General features: G+C 35.6%; 1 protein-coding gene across 1 annotated transcript in view; it reads left to right on the top strand.

Annotated features, from left to right (window-relative positions):
• si:ch211-281l24.3 (uncharacterized) overlaps positions 1 to 20,815 on the top strand; it is a 146,062-nt gene that overhangs the window by 94,187 nt on the left and 31,060 nt on the right. Inside the window, exons 27-29 of the mRNA XM_067450756.1 lie at positions 11,277 to 11,723; positions 16,127 to 16,573; positions 19,028 to 19,504. Of these exons, the coding sequence (XP_067306857.1) occupies positions 11,277 to 11,723; positions 16,127 to 16,573; positions 19,028 to 19,504 (1,371 nt within the window). The remainder of the gene's footprint in view (positions 1 to 11,276; positions 11,724 to 16,126; positions 16,574 to 19,027; positions 19,505 to 20,815) is intronic.

Below are 20,815 nucleotides of genomic sequence, written 5' to 3' on the forward strand. Positions count from 1 at the left end.
GCCTGTGTGTTTGCTGTGACATTTCTTATAATCACAAACACACTGCAAAGATTTAGAGTTTTTACAGCAATACCTGAGTTTAAAGGGTTAAATCAAGCAGAAATAGCTCTCTAATGTATTCATTGCAGGTCATTATTGAATAGTGATTACGTTACACACACACTGACTCAGGTCCCCTGTTAGATAGTAAATCACGACGCCTGTGTGTTTGCTGTGACATTTCTTATAATCACAAACACACTGCAAAGATTTAGAGTTTTTACAGCAATACCTGAGTTTAAAGGGTTAAATCAAGCAGAAATAGCTCTCTAATGTATTCATTGCAGGTCATTATTGAATAATGATTACGTTACACACACACACTCTAAAAAATAATTCAGTGGCTTAGTAAATATCACAGTAATAATTAACTTTATTAACTTAATAAAATCTCTCAATATCATTTACTTGATGGTTTTAGTTAAACATACCAAAATAATTGACTAAAAATCCAACAGTTAATTTTGTCTAAAATGTATAGTTATATTTAAGTTTTTTTCACTAAAATAATTTAGTATTCAAATAACCAATTCTTTATTTTGAATATACTTAATACATTTGCGAAATTTATTTCAAAATATTTGAGAATGGAGAATTAAACCGATCTGTTTCAAGAACCACAAATATTACTTAATTAAAATCAAGATTATTAATATTTAACACACACTGAAGAAAATGAGTAAGTTTACTCGATTAAAACAATGCACCCCTCCCCCACCCTCTGACGTGACAGCTCGACGGTTGAGTGAGTGCGGATATTTGAATTCTCCTCAGTCACCAGAGCAGTTTCTTCTTCTCAGCGTTGCAGAATTGGGGCATTTCCTCTGAAATTCAGGTTTGTATGTTTTTTTTTTAAAATCTATATAATCATTACTGTGCTAAAAGGCATTTTATTTAATTCAAAACAACATACAGGGACAGTGTGAGTCACCTTAAGTTAACGTGTGGCGTTGGTCTTTGAAACGCCTGCTGTGTGGCTCAAAACACACAACTTTATTCGTAAAGATAATGAATATTATGAATTTGGATGATAAAATCTTATTAAAACTGGGCACTTTTTGTTTATTGTCAGGTTATGGAGTCTGGCGCCTCCTCGCAGCATCTTTCATCTACGAATGAAGCGCAGGACAGCGGTCTCAAGTTCAAAGTCCACCCGCAGACCGCTAACGTTAGTCCATCTCAGGCTGGAGAAACAGCGCTGATACGGTGGAAATGGGATAACAGACCGGTTGATTACACTTGAATTACTTTTAAATGTTTAATTTTTACTTCTAAAATGTTTGTTACATGAGTTTAAATGTTGTAAAATAACTGTTATTCTTTACATGTCAAAACAGTAGCCTAATAACTGTTATATGCTGTAACGTTAACGTTATTGCTGTACTCGTTGACAATAAAGGCCATGTCATGTATAAGTGTGTTTGTGTGGACTGTGGAGTATTTTACAAAGGTTTAGAGGAAATTAAAGTTATACTATACAAGTTAGTAATACTCATAAATAAAAACAGTTCATATTAGTCATAAATATTGGTTTTTAAAATGCTTTTTACCCAATTTTTTCTACTCAATTAAATTTGTTAATGTAACAAATGCAGTTACTCAGATCTACTTAATTTTTTTACTTACATTTACTCAGTTCATATGGTGTCTATAATTGATTCCACTGCTTTAAAATTTACTCATTTTTTTTTGTGTAAAAATGTTTCACCAAAAAAATTGAGTAAATCATAGTATTAGTTTTTAGAGTGCACTGACTCAGGTCCCCTGTTAGATAGTAAATCACGACGCCTGTGTGTTTGCTGTGACATTTCTTATCATCACAAACACACTGTAAAGATTTAGAGTTTTTACAGCAATAACTGAGTTTAAAGGGTTAAATCAAGCAGAAATAGCTCTCTAATGAATTAATTGCAGGTCATTATTGAATAGTGATTACGTTACACACACACTGACTCAGGTCCCCTGTTAGATAGTAAATCACGACGCCTGTGTGTTTGCTGTGACATTTCTTATCATCACAAACACACTGCAAAGATTTAGAGTTTTTACAGCAATACCTGAGTTTAAAGGGTTAAATCAAGCAGAAATAGCTCTCTAATGAATTAATTGCAGGTCATTATTGAATAGTGATTACGTTACACACACACTGACTCAGGTCCCCTGTTAGATAGTAAATCACGACGCCTGTGTGTTTGCTGTGACATTTCTTATCATCACAAAAACACTGCAAAGATTTAGAGTTTTTACAGCAATACCTGGGTTTAAATGGTTAAATCAAGCAGAAATAGCTCTCTAATGTATTCATTGCAGGTCATTATTGAATAGTGAATATGTTACACACACACTTGCTGCGTCCCAATTCGCATACTATCCATCCTAAATAGTATTCGAAAATAGAATTAGTATGTCCCAAATCGTAGTATGTTGAAAAGAGTATTCCAAAGATTCCCGGATGGTTTACTATTTCCGGTCCGAATTCACAGTATGGATCGATGGGCACTCTAACGGCTGATATTGCCCACAATCCATTGCGAGTTGGATGAGGATTCGATTAGAACTACAAACGCGGATAAAAAGCGTTAAAAAACTACAAACATGACGGATGTGCGAGTTTGACGGTTAAGTAGAGAAGTTTAGATAAAGGGGTTTGAGTGACCGTACCAATATTTTACCTGACAAAAATATATTTATTCAGTGTTTTCCATATTATATTTCACAAGCAGCAGCATTGTGAACTTTTGTAATGACATGTTTAGCCATTAACTTTTAAATGCATCATTATATTTAAACTGCAAACACAGGAGGAGAGTCTCTGCATTAAAGACCCACAAATGGCAGATCAACGAGCGGCTACCTTTCTCTCCGATACAGTAGGAGATTAAACCGAATGTGAAGGATTTGAACTGTGACGAATCTGACGATGATTGACAGGGCAGATAAACGGTGACGGGATGCACGTAACTAAGCGACAGAGTCCGTTAAAGATGGCGAAGTAGTATGTCCCGAAGCTTGCATACTTTTCTGCTACACACTCAAAAGTATATACTTTTTCTTCACAAAAAGAGGACATACTTTTAGGACGTAGTATAAGTAGGCGGATTGGGACGCAGCAACTGACTCAGGTCCCCTGTTATATAGTAAATCACGACGCCTGTGTGTTTGCTGTGACATTTCTTATAATCACAAACACACTGCAAAGATTTAGAGTTTTTACAGCAATACCTGAGTTTAAAGGGTTAAATCAAGCAGAAATAGCTCTCTAATGTATTAATTGCAGGTCATTATTGAATAGTGATTACGTTACACACACACTGACTCAGGTCCCCTGTTAGATAGTAAATCACGACGCCTGTGTGTTTGCTGTGACATTTCTTATCATCACAAACACACTGCAAAGATTTAGAGTTTTTACAGCAATACCTGGGTTTAAATGGTTAAATCAAGCAGAAATAGCTCTCTAATGTATTAATTGCAGGTCATTATTGAATAGTGAATATGTTACACACACACTGACTCAGGTCCCCTGTTAGATAGTAAATCACGACGCCTGTGTGTTTGCTGTGACATTTCTTTTTGTCATAAACACACTGCAAAGATTTAGAGGTTTTACAGCAATACTTGAGATACTTGAGCTTAAAGGGTTAAATCAAGCAGAAATAGCTCTCTACTGTATTAATAGATAGTTAGATGTTAGATAGTAAATCACGACGCCTGTGTGTTTCTCTCCTCAACCCCCACAACCCCCCACTCACAATTTACATTTCAATAAGGGAGACTTGAAAAACCAGTTTGTGAACCACAGGCCAATAGAACTCAAACTACCAATGTGGCAGAACCCTTCTCAAATAAACTAGAGAAGATGCTGGGATTTGCCCTGCCAAATTAAACTAAATTACAGTTTTTACAATCGCTAGGACACATTTCTCAATACTTTGGTCATTTTCAAAACTTGTTCTCCAAACCAACTTTCTGCTTCACAGCAGTTATTTCACATTGAAAATCCACAAAAACTAACAAAACACTTAATTCATGTCTCAAATCAAGTGCCAATGATCCACAGTTTAGCTTGCACAGACTGAAGTTGTGATCACTGTGTGAAGAGTTTTGAAAAAGTGACCAACATTTGTTTGACAAATTTGAGAGTGCCAGAGACTTTAACTAATGAGAATATTCTGAGCACAATGTGTGATGTTATTGAGATCTTTTATGAACCTTTTTAGAGGTGACAAAAGTGAGAGTTCCAGAGTATCGAGCTGAAGAGAAAAGTCTGAGCACAGCGTCCGATACTGTTGAGATCCCTTCTGAAACTTTAGAGGAGACACACATGAGCAATCCAGTCTCTCTAGCCAAGGAGACAAATCAGAGCATAGTATGTGATGTTGTTGAGATCTCTTATGAAACTTTAGAGGAGATAAACATGAGAGAATGTCATTTTTGTCTCAGGATAAACATGTGAGAAGCAGGAGACTTAGCCTTATGTCTCAATTTGATGTTCACTTGATCTCATTTTTTTCTAGGAGAAAGATGTGAGTTGAGAAGGAGATCTCAGGTTTGATTTTCCTTTCCTCTAGGTTGGCCTTTGGTTCACAAACTGGGTTTTTAGGGCCCTATAAAATCCGTTTTATTTTTTCCCAAATTCCGTTTTTTCCGTTTTAATTTTTGCAGATTCCTTTTTTCCGTTAAAATGTTTGGCAATTCAGTTTTTTTACCCTGTTATTTTGGTGAAAAAAGAGTTTGCTTTTAATGTTAATATAATACAACATAAAACAAAAAATAGGAATGACCTTAAATTTATTGAGGTAACAAACATCACATTTACTTTTTAGGACAAATATGATATTTGACATAACACTGCACTTCAAATACTTCAAATATTAATGGTTATTAGCTTTAAACTTTCCGGTAAAATAAATTATAATAGTTTATATAAGTTAAAATGAAAGTGCTCCATTAGCTTTTTCTTTCAAGTAATTTTTTTTTTAAAAGAACTAAAAAAGAATCATCTTTTACATACAGTACTATTAAGTAAAACATTTAAATTTGAAAATTAACATAAAAAAAACATTTCACCATGAAATCATGTAGTGAATTGTTCTGTGTGTTTAACAATCACCATTATGATATCCAGAGCTGTGAAAAATAAAAATACACGAAAACACAACCCTGCCTGAAGTTTTTTCCCCAAACTTCAAAGGCCCCTTTAAATGATTAAAACTAGATGCTTAATTTTAACTTTAAGGTTACTTATCATGTAAACTACCCATATAGAGCATGTTAAATGCATGTTTGGAACAGACTAACAGAGGGGAAAACGGTCGCATTTGCAGCAGATATGCATTGCTGCCTAATGTGCACATTATAAATCAAAGCACGAGATGACAGGGGTCGAGCAGAACACCGGAAAATCTGACAGAATGGACAATATTGGTCTGTATGTGCAATACACGAGCCGCGGTTCAGGTGCGCGCGCGACCAATGCTGCAGAACGCAGAGCCGTGGAGACCAACTTCGCTGTACTTTCATTGTTTTGACGGGCGAGCTGAAATGACGGGAGGGGTTGTGTCGCGAAGATTTGCTTCCCCCGGTCTGCACTTTCCTCAGACATACGTTCTCCATCCACACGACACAGAATTTCATTACAAATATGTAAAATTCCGGGGAAATCTGCGTTAACACCAGATTCCGCGTTAATATGCAGATTCCGCGTTAATATGCCAATTCCGCGATTCCGTCCGCGATTCCGTGATCGCAGAAATTATAGGGCCCTAGGTTTTCAAGTCTTCCCTTATTTATTATTATTAAAATGTAAATTGTGTGGGGGGTTGTGTGGATCTACTGTGTTTGTGGGCCCAGTTTACAGCAGTTATTTCACCTACAAATGAAAATTAGCCCATGATTTACTCACCCTCAAGTCATCCCAAGTGTATATGACATTCTTTTTTTAAATGAATAAAATCTGAGTTATTTAAATTTATATTAAAAAAGTCCTGGCTCTTCCCAGCTTTAAAATGCCAGTGCCTTGTCAGTCCATAAAAGTGCATCTAACCATCATATAACTGATCCACACAGTAACTGATCCATAGACTAAAATACTAGCTTTCGGTTTTCAGTGCCACACGAATCACATTGCGCTTAAAGGACAACTCCGGTGAGAAATGACCCTAGGGGTAATTAACAGATGGTTACCGAGTAGATCGTTCAAACGGTTTAATAAGAAGGTACTTTATACAGACAGTACATTACACGTTTACAGACTGCAGCCATCTTGGAAAACAGTCTCGACGACTCGAGCCACGAACGCTGTGCTTAGTGAGCTGGTCGATAGGAATTAAGTTTGTGAAATCTAATTACATGGACTTTTTTTTTCTTTTTTTTCTCTACTGCGTTCAGTGCTTTCTTCCGGAAACAATGGCCCATATGAGATTCAGTCACAGTTCATCACTTAGCACAGCGTTCGTCACTCAAATCTGTTTTTAGAGATAAAACTCTTTACACTTGATTTCCATGAAAACGCATCCCAGAGAACGATCTACTCGGTAACCATCTGTTAATTACCCCAAGGGTCATTTCTCACCGGAGTTGTCCTTTAAAGAGTAACCCTTCTTCACCCATGAATCCTTGACGTATGTGCACTGACAAACGCAGAAGAGAGAAGATAGAGCTAAACAAAACTTAGCGTCAGGGGTTACTCTTTTCATAATAACACTAAAACACAATTTCTTTCAATAAACATAGTTAGTTTAGTCTATAAAGTTTAAAATATGGACATTGTTCTTACACAAACGTGCCACTTTGCTTCAGAAGGCTCATCATTACTCATGTGCTATATGCGTGAACACCTGAAGCACACGCCCCAAAAGCTGTATCTCTGACAGTCCACGAATGCTAAACTAAAATGCTAAAATTAATACAAAATTATTTAAAAAAAAATAGGAAGTATCCCAGTAAACATAGTTGCTTATGTCATAGTAGGTTCAGTTAAGTGAATATTTAACTGTTAGGTATAGTAGGGTTCAGTTAAGTGAATATTACACTTTGAGAAAAAGTAACTTTAAAATTATTAACTTATAATATATATATATATATATATATATATATATATATATATATATATATATATATATATTTTTTTTTTTTTTTTTTTTTTTTTTTACAGTGAGGACAATACACTGTTATATTACAACTACTGAGAGACCGTTCTGAAAAGCACTGTTTATTTCATGTGGATCATATCTTTTGTATTTATTTGTGCTTTCACTTGTAATGTGTTTGGGCTAGTGGTTTAGATGTGCTCTTGAAATTGGAATAGAGAATAGTGTGTGTGTTGAGTTTGCTGCTCAACCCCCCACCAGTAATTTACATTTCAATGCATGAAGACTCTCACAGGTGAGACACAGAACCTCACTACTGTTACCTGTGTCCTAGACCAAATACACTGCCAAAAATAAATTGAAATTACATGATGAAATGAAATTACAATCGCTAGGACATATTTCCCAATCTTTAGGAGAACTGAGTGAGGAGTTTATAAATTTGTTAACCAACTTTCAGCTTCACAGCAGTTAATTTTACATTTACAAATCAACTCATTCTTCCAGAGCACGGCACAGGTTTACATCCAACACTAACATCAGGAACATTATACAATTAAAATGTCTTTACAAAACTAGAATGACACTCTCTGCTGCTTATAATTCACTGCATGCTTACATTACAGTACAACATTATTCCTAAGTTTCCTCTTTTGAATGGATGGTAATGGTCTAACACTTGTGTTGGTGTTCAGTTTTATAAAAGTTGCTTTGATAGTGTTTGATTTTTTTAGCAGGATAAATTGCATTACAATATTACTGTATACATGTTGTAAATTGCTGTCTCATTCAGTTTTGTATTATGTTATTGTTTTGTCCATAAGTTTAACACTTTTGAAAACAGCATGTAAGGATGTGCAAATTGGCCTGTAGAACAAAGTTTTGATTGTGTCAAAGTGAGAAAAGATTTCAGGTAAATTGAAAGATGTTGCCATTGAATGCATGTTGTGCTAAAGCAATGTTGATCCACAGTTAAGCTGTGATATAAAATTTTCTTTTACAAAACATTTCTCAATAATAAACACACTTTTTCAAAACTCTTCACAGAGTGATCACAACTCCAGTCTGTGCAAGCTAAACTGTGGATCATTGGCACTTGATTTGAGACATGAATTAAGTGTTTTGTTAGTTTTTGTGGATTTTGAATGTGAAATAACTGCTGTGAAGCAGAAAGTTGGTTTGGAGAACAGGTTTTGAAAATGACCAAAGTATTGAGAAATGTGGCCTAGCGATTGTAAAAACTGTAATTTAGTTTAGTTTGGCAGGGCAAATCCCAGCATCTTCTCTAGTTTATTTGAGAAGGGTTCTGCCACATTGGTAGTTTGAGCTCTATTGGTCTGTGGTTCACAAACTGGTTTTTCAAGTCTTCCCTTATTGAAATGTAAATTGTGAGTGGGGGGTTGTGGGGGTTGAGGAGAGAAACACACAGGCGTCGTGATTTACTATCTAACAGGGGACCTGAGTCAGTGTGTGTGTAACATATTCACTATTCAATAATGACCTGCAATTAATACATTAGAGAGCTATTTCTGCTTGATTTAACCCTTTAAACTCAGGTATTGCTGTAAAAACTCTAAATCTTTGCAGTGTGTTTGTGATGATAAGAAATGTCACAGCAAACACACAGGCGTCGTGATTTACTATCTAACAGGGGACCTGAGTCAGTGTGTGTGTAACATATTCACTATTCAATAATGACCTGCAATTAATACATTAGAGAGCTATTTCTGCTTGATTTAACCCTTTAAACCCAGGTATTGCTGTAAAAACTCTAAATCTTTGCAGTGTGTTTGTGATGATAAGAAATGTCACAGCAAACACACAGGCGTCGTGATTTACTATCTAACAGGGGACCTGAGTCAGTGTGTGTGTAACATATTCACTATTCATTAATGACCTGCAATTAATACATTAGAGAGCTATTTCTGCTTGATTTAACCCTTTAAACCCAGGTATTGCTGTAAAAACTCTAAATCTTTGCAGTGTGTTTGTGATGATAAGAAATGTCACAGCAAACACACAGGCGTCGTGATTTACTATCTAACAGGGGACCTGAGTCAGTGTGTGTGTAACATATTCACTATTCATTAATGACCTGCAATTAATACATTAGAGAGCTATTTCTGCTTGATTTAACCCTTTAAACCCAGGTATTGCTGTAAAAACTCTAAATCTTTGCAGTGTGTTTATGATGATAAGAAATGACAGAGCAAACACACAGGCGTCGTGATTTACTATCTAACAGGGGACCTGAGTCAGTGTGTGTGTAACGTAATCACTATTCATTAATGACCTGCAATTAATACATTAGAGAGCTATTTCTGCTTGATTTAACCCTTTAAACTCAGGTATTGCTGTAAAAACTCTAAATCTTTGCAGTGTGTTTGTGATGATAAGAAATGTCACAGCAAACACACAGGCGTCGTGATTTACTATCTAACAGGGGACCTGAGTCAGTGTGTGTGTAACGTAATCACTATTCAATAATGACCTGCAATTAATTCATTAGAGAGCTATTTCTGCTTGATTTAACCCTTTAAACTCAGGTATTGCTGTAAAAACTCTAAATCTTTGCAGTGTGTTTGTGATGATAAGAAATGTCACAGCAAACACACAGGCGTCGTGATTTACTATCTAACAGGGGACCTGAGTCAGTGTGTGTGTAACGTAATCACTATTCAATAATGACCTGCAATTAATTCATTAGAGAGCTATTTCTGCTTGATTTAACCCTTTAAACTCAGGTATTGCTGTAAAAACTCTAAATCTTTGCAGTGTGTTTGTGATGATAAGAAATGTCACAGCAAACACACAGGCGTCGTGATTTACTATCTAACAGGGGACCTGAGTCAGTGTGTGTGTAACGTAATCACTATTCAATAATGACCTGCAATTAATTCATTAGAGAGCTATTTCTGCTTGATTTAACCCTTTAAACTCAGGTATTGCTGTAAAAACTCTAAATCTTTGCAGTGTGTTTGTGATGATAAGAAATGTCACAGCAAACACACAGGCGTCGTGATTTACTATCTAACAGGGGACCTTATAACCCTAAAGAACAATTTCTGCTTGTCCAGTCCTTGATTTATTTTATTTTTGTAATTGGTGCAAGAAATCAAATCTCACTCTTAAAATCTCAAGAACAAAGGATTTCGGGGGGATTTTAGAGAGCAGAAACTATATTTGAATAGGCAGCTAATACAATCGGGCACAAATGTAAATGCATTGGTGTACCTGACAATAATCTTAAATGAGAGATGTGGACTGATCATATACTGTAATTATGAAGACACAACAGAGAATGAATTTCTTATAGAAATGACTTTTCTGTAATGTATTAGGTGTTATGTCTAAGGTATATTGTGTGTGTGTGCCTATTGTGATACCAGATGCCTGTGTAAACAAGTTAACTTATTTTAATGTGTTGACTAACATACTAAAGCACAAGAAGACTTGTGGACTAACTAAGTGTAGTGTGTTACTTGATGTTACATCTTGTAACTTTATTGCGACTGTGTAATAAATATATTTAAAAATAAGCTTCAAAATAAAAAAAACTTCAAAATAAATGGCATTAAAGTATATTTTAGGTTACAAATAAATACTTCTCAGTACATTCAAAAGAACACAGTTATTATAAAAAGACATATTATTACTTGACACAATATACAGTCTGTACGAAGCTAAACTGCATTTATTATCATTTAAAAAACAATGTTATTTATTTGTAAAGACATGTAATGGTGGAGATGGCATATATATATATATATATATATATATATATATATATATATATATATATATATATATATATATATATATATATATATAATGAAGACAGACTTGACTGCCAGCTCACTTCACACACACACACACACACAGCTCCACTGGAGACTAATGGAGGTCCCCTGTTGGATAGGTAGACATCGCTCAGGTCCCCTCTTGGCATGTTTTTAAAAAAATTAAAAAATGCTTATTTGAAGTTATATTATGAATAAGGACCTTAAAAGAAAATTTTGTATGTAATTTTTGTTTCTTCAAAATGACTAGAAACACAGGTCCCCTCTTGGATAGTGTAGAGTGATAGTCCCCTCTTGGTAATATAGACGTGTATGTGTGTGTGTGTGTGTGTGTGTTTCTCTACAGATTTTCTGACATTATCTACAAGAAGAGAGAAGCTGCTGTGAAGTTTCTGCTGAATCTGTTTGTTTCAGCATCAGAGTTTGATGCAAATACAGAAGAAAATTACACTCAACTGTTAACATCTGTGTGCCGCTACACATCTTTCCCCTGTGGTGAAAACTATACTAACCGTCACTCTGATCAGTCTGATCTCCTGCTGGATCTGTGTTCACATGTGAAGGACTATGAGACTCAAACAGGCAGGAGTGTCCTTCCAGCATTACAGTCAGTTTATCAGTTGTCAGCTCCTGCAGTCTGGAGAATAAAGCTCTCAGAGAGAAAGAGCTCCATCCTCCTAGAAGTGCTGAAACTCCAAACAGAGAAGAAACCAGTAGAGCTGAGAGACTGGACAGATGAAGAGAGTGAAGTGAGGGGATTCCTCCAGTGTCTGCCCTACATCTCACAGCTCAGGTCAGAGTTTTATGGGGAACAGATCACTCATGTTTGATTTATTGTATTCAGTGCTCACAGTAAAATGTATGAAATTAATCTATATGTTGGGTAGACCGTACAGTCCAACCAAAAATTGTTCAGACACCAGATATAATTTTTGCAACATGTCCTCCAACTAATATGCTTATAAAGATCGTTTGTCACTTCCTTGAAATTTGACCCATAGGAGCGTTTACTAAAGTTGTGCTCCTACTGACAATAGGACACTTTCATTTCAAAGCATTTTTCCTTTTTTATTTGCAAAATATTTCAGGTTTTGCAAAGCTCAATTGTTAAAGCATTGCAATATACAACAACATGTGATCATGCGATCGTGAGTTCGATCTCAGGGAACACATGTGCTCGTAAAGTGTGTATGCACTATAAATCTCTGGGTAGGTTTAGGGATGGGGTGGGGATAGTTGTAAGTAAAAAAAAAATATATATATATATATAATACAGGGCTCTCAAGTTTTGAACTGAGTTCAGAGTGAGATTTCGGCCGTGGGTTTGGCTGGGTACGGGGGTCTGATATGAAAAATGACAAATTCGTACAAATAAAATAAACATGTATTTAATTAGTGAGAGAGAGAGAGAGAGAGAGAGAGAGAGAGAGAGAGAGAGAGAGAGAGAGAGAGAGAGAGAGAGAGAGAGAGAATGGTTAGTGTTGTTTATTGGTGTTGGTAGCAGGTTTTTGAGGCCTTCAGCCCAGAGGATGGTGGCACCTTAACATGAGCACGGTCGCGCTGAAGTGAGCTGTGGTTTACAACAGAGATTATTTTACTCTCAAATAATCTTAGACAAGCTGCCTATGATTATTGTTTGCTATATCAGTATGGTTGTATTTTTTCCTCTCTTTATGACAGCGGAAACAACTCCCACACCAATACAGCATCACTTTTTAGCCATACAGATAGGCTAAGTACAAGACATAATTATAAACTGTCTACTTTTATTTGTGTACACTCAAAATAACAACAAAGGCTGTGGATTCAGGTAACGGAGCACCCAACTCCAAACAGTCTTTATTTCAAATATGTATTTTGTTTATTAAAAGCAAAGTTTTTAATTTCAAAAGCATTTCTGAATTCAGTTAAAATAACAAAATGTAAAAAAAAAAAATTTTGCCACCATGAAAAATTTAATTAATGCTTGAATAACACCTATGTCTCCTTTCCATTAAAAATAATGGCTAGTGCGGTGACGTGGCATAATTTTTGGAATTGCTTGAACATGTTAAACACATCTAATTATTTCTGTAATACATTTTAATTTTAATTTTGCAACTTATATAAAGTATTAGCCTACAATATACAATTTATGTTAAAACTAGTGTAGGAAATAGCAAATGTAAATTATATTATTCAATTTGAATTATTATTTTGCTCCAAATGTTGCACACATGGTATGGAAAATGTAAATGTAAATTTTGAAATGCATTGCCATTTTACATATTGCATTGAAAAATTTATATCGCTACACTTCAGCTTCCATAAATAGGGGTGAGCACGAATATATTTGATCTGTAATTAATGTTAGTAAAATTTCAATATTATTTTTATTTTTCGATATTGCTTCGCAGGCCTAAATGCAGTGAATCCATTATACATCCCTCTAAATCTCGCAGTTTTAACTAAATCCACTGGGTGGTGCTGTGGAGCGGGTTAATAACTCGACTGTATTTGATCACTAATGTCGTCTGCCTCGTGATGTTTGGAATTACTTAAATGAAAATGATCTTACAAAATGGAGTTACTTTTAATAAATTAATTAATGAAAGTGAGTTTTAAAAAAATCACATCCAAACACCAGTCGAATGAGGACAGCTGTCCATCACCGCATTCACGAGTGCAGGTGAGCACAGATGTTCACTGAGTGAGAGCGCAATAACATACAGCAAAATGCATTTCATGCAAATCATGATTGAGACAAGGCTTTCTTTAAGTTTTGTTGAGGGATTAAGAACAGAAAACAAAGTGCTGTCAGAAACTTAACTTGACACCGTTATCTTTGTGTCTCTGCGTCTGTCATCGGGGTTTGTAGTTGCCAACTAACGGTACTTCAGCGAGCATTTGATTCAATGAGCGAGGCCGTGGCGTGAATCACAGAATGTGACGTTGGAATCAGAACGTAAACGTTATTGGGTGGAGGGAATATCTATATCTTACCCAGATACAGCAAATCTATTTTATGATTGGCTGTTCGGTCTCTATATATTTTATATTAGATTAACTGGTGCGTGGCAGGGCCGTCAGACCTCTGTGGGGAACTCGCTTGATTCCTCTAATAGCGCGCAACCTAGTGTGTGTTACCCTGGCGATTTCTCTGCGTGAGAAATACAAGGTGTGGCGTGTGAGCGTGTGAACGGGTTGAAATGCGTGTGTCTGAGACTTGAGAGCCATATATATATTTGCTAAATGGAAATAGGAAACATGGTGGTAAAAAGTCAATACATTGCATAAAAATTAATATGCAATTTGATTGGTAACGACAGTCATTCGTCATTTCATGACGTCAGACGTAACACTACACTGTCATTATTTTCACGCCAGCTAGAGGGCGCATGACTTTAAAACGTAAATATAGGTCACAATAAGGTGCTTGAAAAACGACCTATAGTCTTTTTTTTTTTTTTTGGAGGACAGTTTGCATTTTTGATATTTTTAGTGGGTGCAGGACACTATAGTTCATTTGTGTAAGTGAGCCAGTGAGGATAACAGAATAAAGTAAACTGTGACATATTATACCTAAACATTCCTCATACATTGGACTACCAGTAAAACTGATAAAAGTTTTCAACCAAAATGATTCAGACACTTTGACCTGACCAAGTTTTTCTTAAGTGTTTTTCTTTAATTGCTAATCCAGCATTTACACACAGACTGAACAAAATCAAGCATTGCTCTGTTATTGGTTTGACCTAAACTGGTATTATCTGATTGTCTTAAATTGAAAAGCTGACAGCTGATTGGCTGATCGTAATCCATTACATCCCTGTCTATCAAAGCTATCTGACATCATCACGATGAATTTGTTTTGACACAGTTTAACTCTGAGATCTTGTCATGTTGTATTATCATTTTATAAACTATAGTTAATAACCTGTTATAATGTGAGAAAATGTTGAAGGTGTCTGAATAAATGTTGGTTAGACAGTATATATGTGAACGTGAACTAGAATTAAAAACACTGAATTGAAGTGTGGTTTTGTCAACACCACAGCGGCCGATTACTTAAACTTCTTAAACTAGTCTTACAAGTTAGTCATCTCATTGATTTCTTAAAGTCTGATCATAACCGATTTAAACCAGTTACATATAAAGGTAGATTGGTGTCATTTGAATCTGAAAAGTAAGACTGATTATCCCTAACTCATTTCTGGTTGGTCAGTCTAGTTCTTATATCAGTCTTAGCGGCTCTGTTTATGACAGTCGTGCTGTAAGTCGATCTGTTGTTCAAATCCTTCTCTCACTCTTGTTCAGTCAGTCTATAGAGATTGATTTTGTTCATGTATTTCTATTACAGCAGCTTCATTCAGCTCACAGTGTGTTTATATATGCAGTTATAATCGAGCTACAGTCGTCATCTCTCTGTCCAAATATACATGACACAATACATCATCAAATACTGTCAGAGTTAAAAACATCACACATTACCCTTGACTTTAACAGTTAATACACAACGACGAGGACAATTGTAGTGTGATTAACATGCTGGATGAAGCCGAGATACAATCACATTATCTGTTTAATTCATCTTCAGAAACACCAAACCGACACAATTTCAACGGGACTAAAACAAATGTACATAATATTTTAAAAGATTAATAATTGTTTAGCGAAACTGAGATTGAATGTTTAAAGTGTGTGTGAATGTGATTACTGATGTGACGTAAAACACAAACAGCACTCGATTTTAATGGAGCTCTAGATGAAGTGTTTAGTGTCAGATCTCAAACACAGTGTAGAAACTGTCTGTCTGACGCAGGTTTACCTTCATATCAACTCAATATGAGCCAGTTACATGTGTTTGAAATCAGTGGTTTAGGGATATTAATTTACTCAAACGTTGTGTTTTAATTTTGTTTAGATTCCAAAAGATAGAAACTATACAAAAATACTTTATTTATTAAATATTCAATTTAGGATTATATCTATAACACACAACTCTATACACAACCAGACAGTAAAACTGAAATATAAAGGGAATGAAGTTAAAACTGAATTGTTAAAAACAAATCAATCCGCCAACTTGCTTTTTATATTAACTTTTAATAATTTAAGTCACTTTTTTCAGTATTTTATATTCTCCTACACTGGACAATAAAGTGATAATTATGTGTGTGTGTGTGTGTGTGTGTGTGTGTGTGTGTTTCTCTACAGATTTTCTGACATTATCTACAAGAAGAGAGAAGCTGCTGTGAAGTTTCTGCTGAATCTGTTTGTTTCAGCATCAGAGTTTGATGCAAATACAGAAGAAAATTACACTCAACTGTTAACATCTGTGTGCAGCTACACATCTTTCCCCTGTGGTGAAAACTATACTAACCGTCACTCTGATCAGTCTGATCTCCTGCTGGATCTGTGTTCACATGTGAAGGACTATGAGACTCAAACAGGCAGGAGTGTCCTTCCAGCATTACAGTCAGTTTATCAGTTGTCAGCTCCTGCAGTCTGGAGAATAAAGCTCTCAAAGAGAAAGAGCTCCATCCTCCTAGAAGTGCTGAAACTCCAAACAGAGAAGAAACCAGTAGAGCTGAGAGACTGGACAGATGAAGAGAGTGAAGTGAGGGGATTCCTCCAGTGTCTGCCCTACATCTCACAGCTCAGGTCAGAGTTTTATGGGGAACAGATCACTCATGTTTGATTTATTGTATTCAGTGCTCACAGTAAAATGTATGAAATTAATCTATATGTTGGGTAGACCGTACAGTCCAACCAAAAATTGTTCAGACACCAGATATAATTTTTGCAACATGTCCTCCCAACTAATATGCTTATATAGATCGTTTGTCACTTCCTTGAAATTTGACCCATAGGAGCGTTTACTAAAGTTGTGCTCCTACTGACAATAGGACACTTTCATTTCAAAGCATTTTTCCTTTTTTATTTGCAAAATATTTCAGGTTTTGCAAAGCTCAATTGTTAAAGCATTGCAATATACAACAACATGTGATCATGCGATCGTGAGTTCGATCTCAGGGAACACATGTGCTCATAAAGTGTGTATGCACTATAAATCTCTGGGTAGGTTTAGGGATGGGGTGGGGATAGTTGTAAGTAAAAAATATATATATATATATTTGCTAAATGGAAATAGGAAACATGGTGGTAAAAAGTCCGTACATTGCATAAAAATTAATATGCAATTTGATTGGTAACGACAGTCATTCGTCATTTCATGACGTCAGACGTAACACTACACTGTCATTATTTTCACGCCAGCTAGAGGGCGCATGACTTTAAAACGTAAATATAGGTCACAATAAGGTGCTTGAAAAACGACCTATAGTCTTTTTTTTTTTTTTTTGGAGGACAGTTTGCATTTTTGATATTTTTAGTGGGTGCAGGACACTATAGTTCATTTGTGTAAGTGAGCCAGCGAGGATAACAGAATAAAGTAAACTGTGACATATTATACCTAAACATTCCTCATACAGTGGACTACCAGTAAAACTGATAAAAGTTTTCAACCAAAATGATTCAGACACTTTGACCTGACCAAGTTTTTCTTAAGTGTTTTTCTTTAATTGCTAATCCAGCATTTACACACAGACTGAACAAAATCAAGCATTGCTCTGTTATTGGTTTGACCTAAACTGGTATTATCTGATTGTCTTAAATTGAAAAGCTGACAGCTGATTGGCTGATCATGATCCATTACATCCCTGTCTATCAAAGCTATCTGACATCATCACAATGAATTTGTTTCGACACAGTTTAACTCTGAGATCTTGTCATATCTAATAAATGTTGGTTAGACAGTATATATGTGAACGTGAACTAGAATTAAAAACACTGAATTGAAGTGTGGTTTTGTCAACACCACAGCGGCCGATTACTTAAACTTCTTAAACTAGCCTTACAAGTTAGTCATCTCATTGATTTCTTAAAGTCTGATCATAACCGATTTAAACCAGTTACATATAAAGGTAGATTGGTGTCATTTGAATCTGAAAAGTAAGACTGATTATCCCTAACTCATTTCTGGTTGGTCAGTCTAGTTCTTATATCAGTCTTAGCGGCTCTGTTTATGACAGTCGTGCTGTAAGTCGATCTGTTGTTCAAATCCTTCCCTCACTCTTGTTCAGTCAGTCTATAGAGATTGATTTTGTTCATGTATTTCTATTACAGCAGCTTCATTCAGCTCACAGTGTGTTTATATATGCAGTTATAATCGAGCTACAGTCCTCATCTCTCTGTCCAAATATACATGACACAATACATCATCAAATACTGTCAGAGTTAAAAACATCACACATTACCCTTGACTTTAACAGTTAATACACAACGACGAGGACAATTGTAGTGTGATTAACATGCTGGATGAAGCCGAGATACAATCACATTATCTGTTTAATTCATCTTCAGAAACACCAAACCGATACAATTTCAACGGGACTAAAACAAATGTATATAATATTTTAAAATATTAATAATTGTTTTAGCCCAACTGAGATTGAATGTTTAAAGTGTGTGTGAATGTGATTTCTGATGTGACGTAAAACACAAACAGCACTCGACTTTAATGGAGCTCTAGATGAAGTGTTTAGTGTCAGATCTCAAACACAGTGTAGAAACTGTCTGTCTGACGCAGGTTTACCTTCATATCAACTCAATATGAGCCAGTTACATGTATTTGAAATCAGTGGTTTAGGGATATTAATTTACTCAAACGTTGTGTTTTAATTTTGTTTAGATTCCAAAAGATAGAAACTATACAAAAATACTTTATTTATTAAATATTCAATTTAGGATTATATTTATAACACACAACTCTATACACAACCAGACAGTAAAACTGGAATATAAAGGGAATGAAGTTAAAACTGAATTGTTGAAAACAAATCAATCCGCCAACTTGCTTTTTATATTAACTTTTAATAATTTAAGTCACTTTTTTCAGTATTTTATATTCTCCTACACTGGACAATAAAGTGATAATTGTGTGTGTGTGTGTGTGTGTGTGTGTGTGTGTGTGTGTGTGTGTGTGTGTGTGTGTGTGTGTGTGTGTGTGTGTGTGTGTGTGTGTGTGTGTGTGTGTGTGTGTGTGTTTCTCTACAGATTTTGTGACATCTACATAAAGAGAGAAGCTGCTGTGAAGTTTCTGCTGAATCTGTTTGTTTCAGCATCAGAGTTTGATGCAAATACAGAAGAAAATTACACTCAACTGTTAACATCTGTGTGCAGCTACACATCTTTCCCCTATGATGATGATGATGATGATGATGATGATGATGATGATGATGATGATACTGAGGCTCAGATTCATCAGTGTGATTTCCTGCTGGATCTGTGTTCACATGTGAAGGACTATGAGACTCAAACAGGCAGGAGTGTCCTTCCAGCATTACAGTCAGTTTATCAGTTGTCAGCTCCTGCAGTCTGGAGAATAAAGCTCTCAAAGAGAAAGAGCTCCATCCTCCTAGAAGTGCTGAAACTCCAAACAGAGAAGAAACCAGTAGAGCTGAGAGACTGGACAGATGAAGAGAGTGAAGTGAGGGGATTCCTCCAGTGTCTGCCCTACATCTCACAGCTCAGGTCAGAGTTTTATGGGGAACAGATCACTCATGTTTGATTTATTGTATTCAGTGCTCACAGTAAAATGTATGAAATTAATCTATATGTTGGGTAGACCGTACAGTCCAAACTAAAATTATTCAGACACCAGATATCATTTTTGCAACATGTCCTCCAACTAATATGCTTATATAGATCGTTTGTCACTTCCTTGAAATTTGACCCATAGGAGCGTTTACTAAAGTTGTGCTCCTACTGACAATAGGACACTTTCATTTCAAAGCATTTTTCCTTTTTTATTTGCAAAATATTTCAGGTTTTGCAAAGCTCAATTGGTAAAGCATTGCAATATACAACAACATGTGATCATGCGATCGTGAGTTCGATCTCAGGGAACACATGTGCTCGTAAAGTGTGTATGCACTATAAATCTCTGGGTAGGTTTAGGGATGGGGTGGGGATAGTTGTAAGTAAAAAAAATATATATATATATATTTGCTAAATGGAAATAGGAAACATGGTGGTAAAAAGTCCGTACATTGCATAAAAATTAATATGCAATTTGATTGGTAACGACAGTCATTCGTCATTTCATGACGTCAGACGTAACACTACACTGTCATTATTTTCACGCCAGCTAGAGGGCGCATGACTTTAAAACGTAAATATAGGTCACAATAAGGTGCTTGAAAAACGACCTATAGTCTTTTTTTTTTTTTTTGGAGGACAGTTTGCATTTTTGATATTTTTAGTGGGTGCAGGACACTATAGTTCATTTGTGTAAGTGAGCCAGCGAGGATAACAGAATAAAGTAAACTGTGACATATTATACCTAAACATTCCTCATACAGTGGACTACCAGTAAAACTGATAAAAGTTTTCAACCAAAATGATTCAGACACTTTGACCTGACCAAGTTTTTCTTAAGTGTTTTTCTTTAATTGCTAATCCAGCATTTACACACAGACTGAACAAAATCAAGCATTGCTCTGTTATTGGTTTGACCTAAACTGGTATTATCTGATTGTCTTAAATTGAAAAGCTGACAGCTGATTGGCTGATCGTAATCCATTACATCCCTGTCTATCAAAGCTATCTGACATCATCACAATGAATTTGTTTCGACACAGTTTAACTCTGAGATCTTGTCATATCTAATAAATGTTGGTTAGACAGTATATATGTGAACGTGAACTAGAATTAAAAACACTGAATTGAAGTGTGGTTTTGTCAACCCCACAGCGGCCGATTACTTAAACTTCTTAAACTAGCCTTACAGGTTAGTCATCTCATTGATTTCTTAAAGTCTGATCATAACCGATTTAAACCAGT

This window comes from Pseudorasbora parva, chromosome 8, assembly GCF_024679245.1.
Source record: "Pseudorasbora parva isolate DD20220531a chromosome 8, ASM2467924v1, whole genome shotgun sequence".
Taxonomy (NCBI): domain Eukaryota; kingdom Metazoa; phylum Chordata; class Actinopteri; order Cypriniformes; family Gobionidae; genus Pseudorasbora; species Pseudorasbora parva.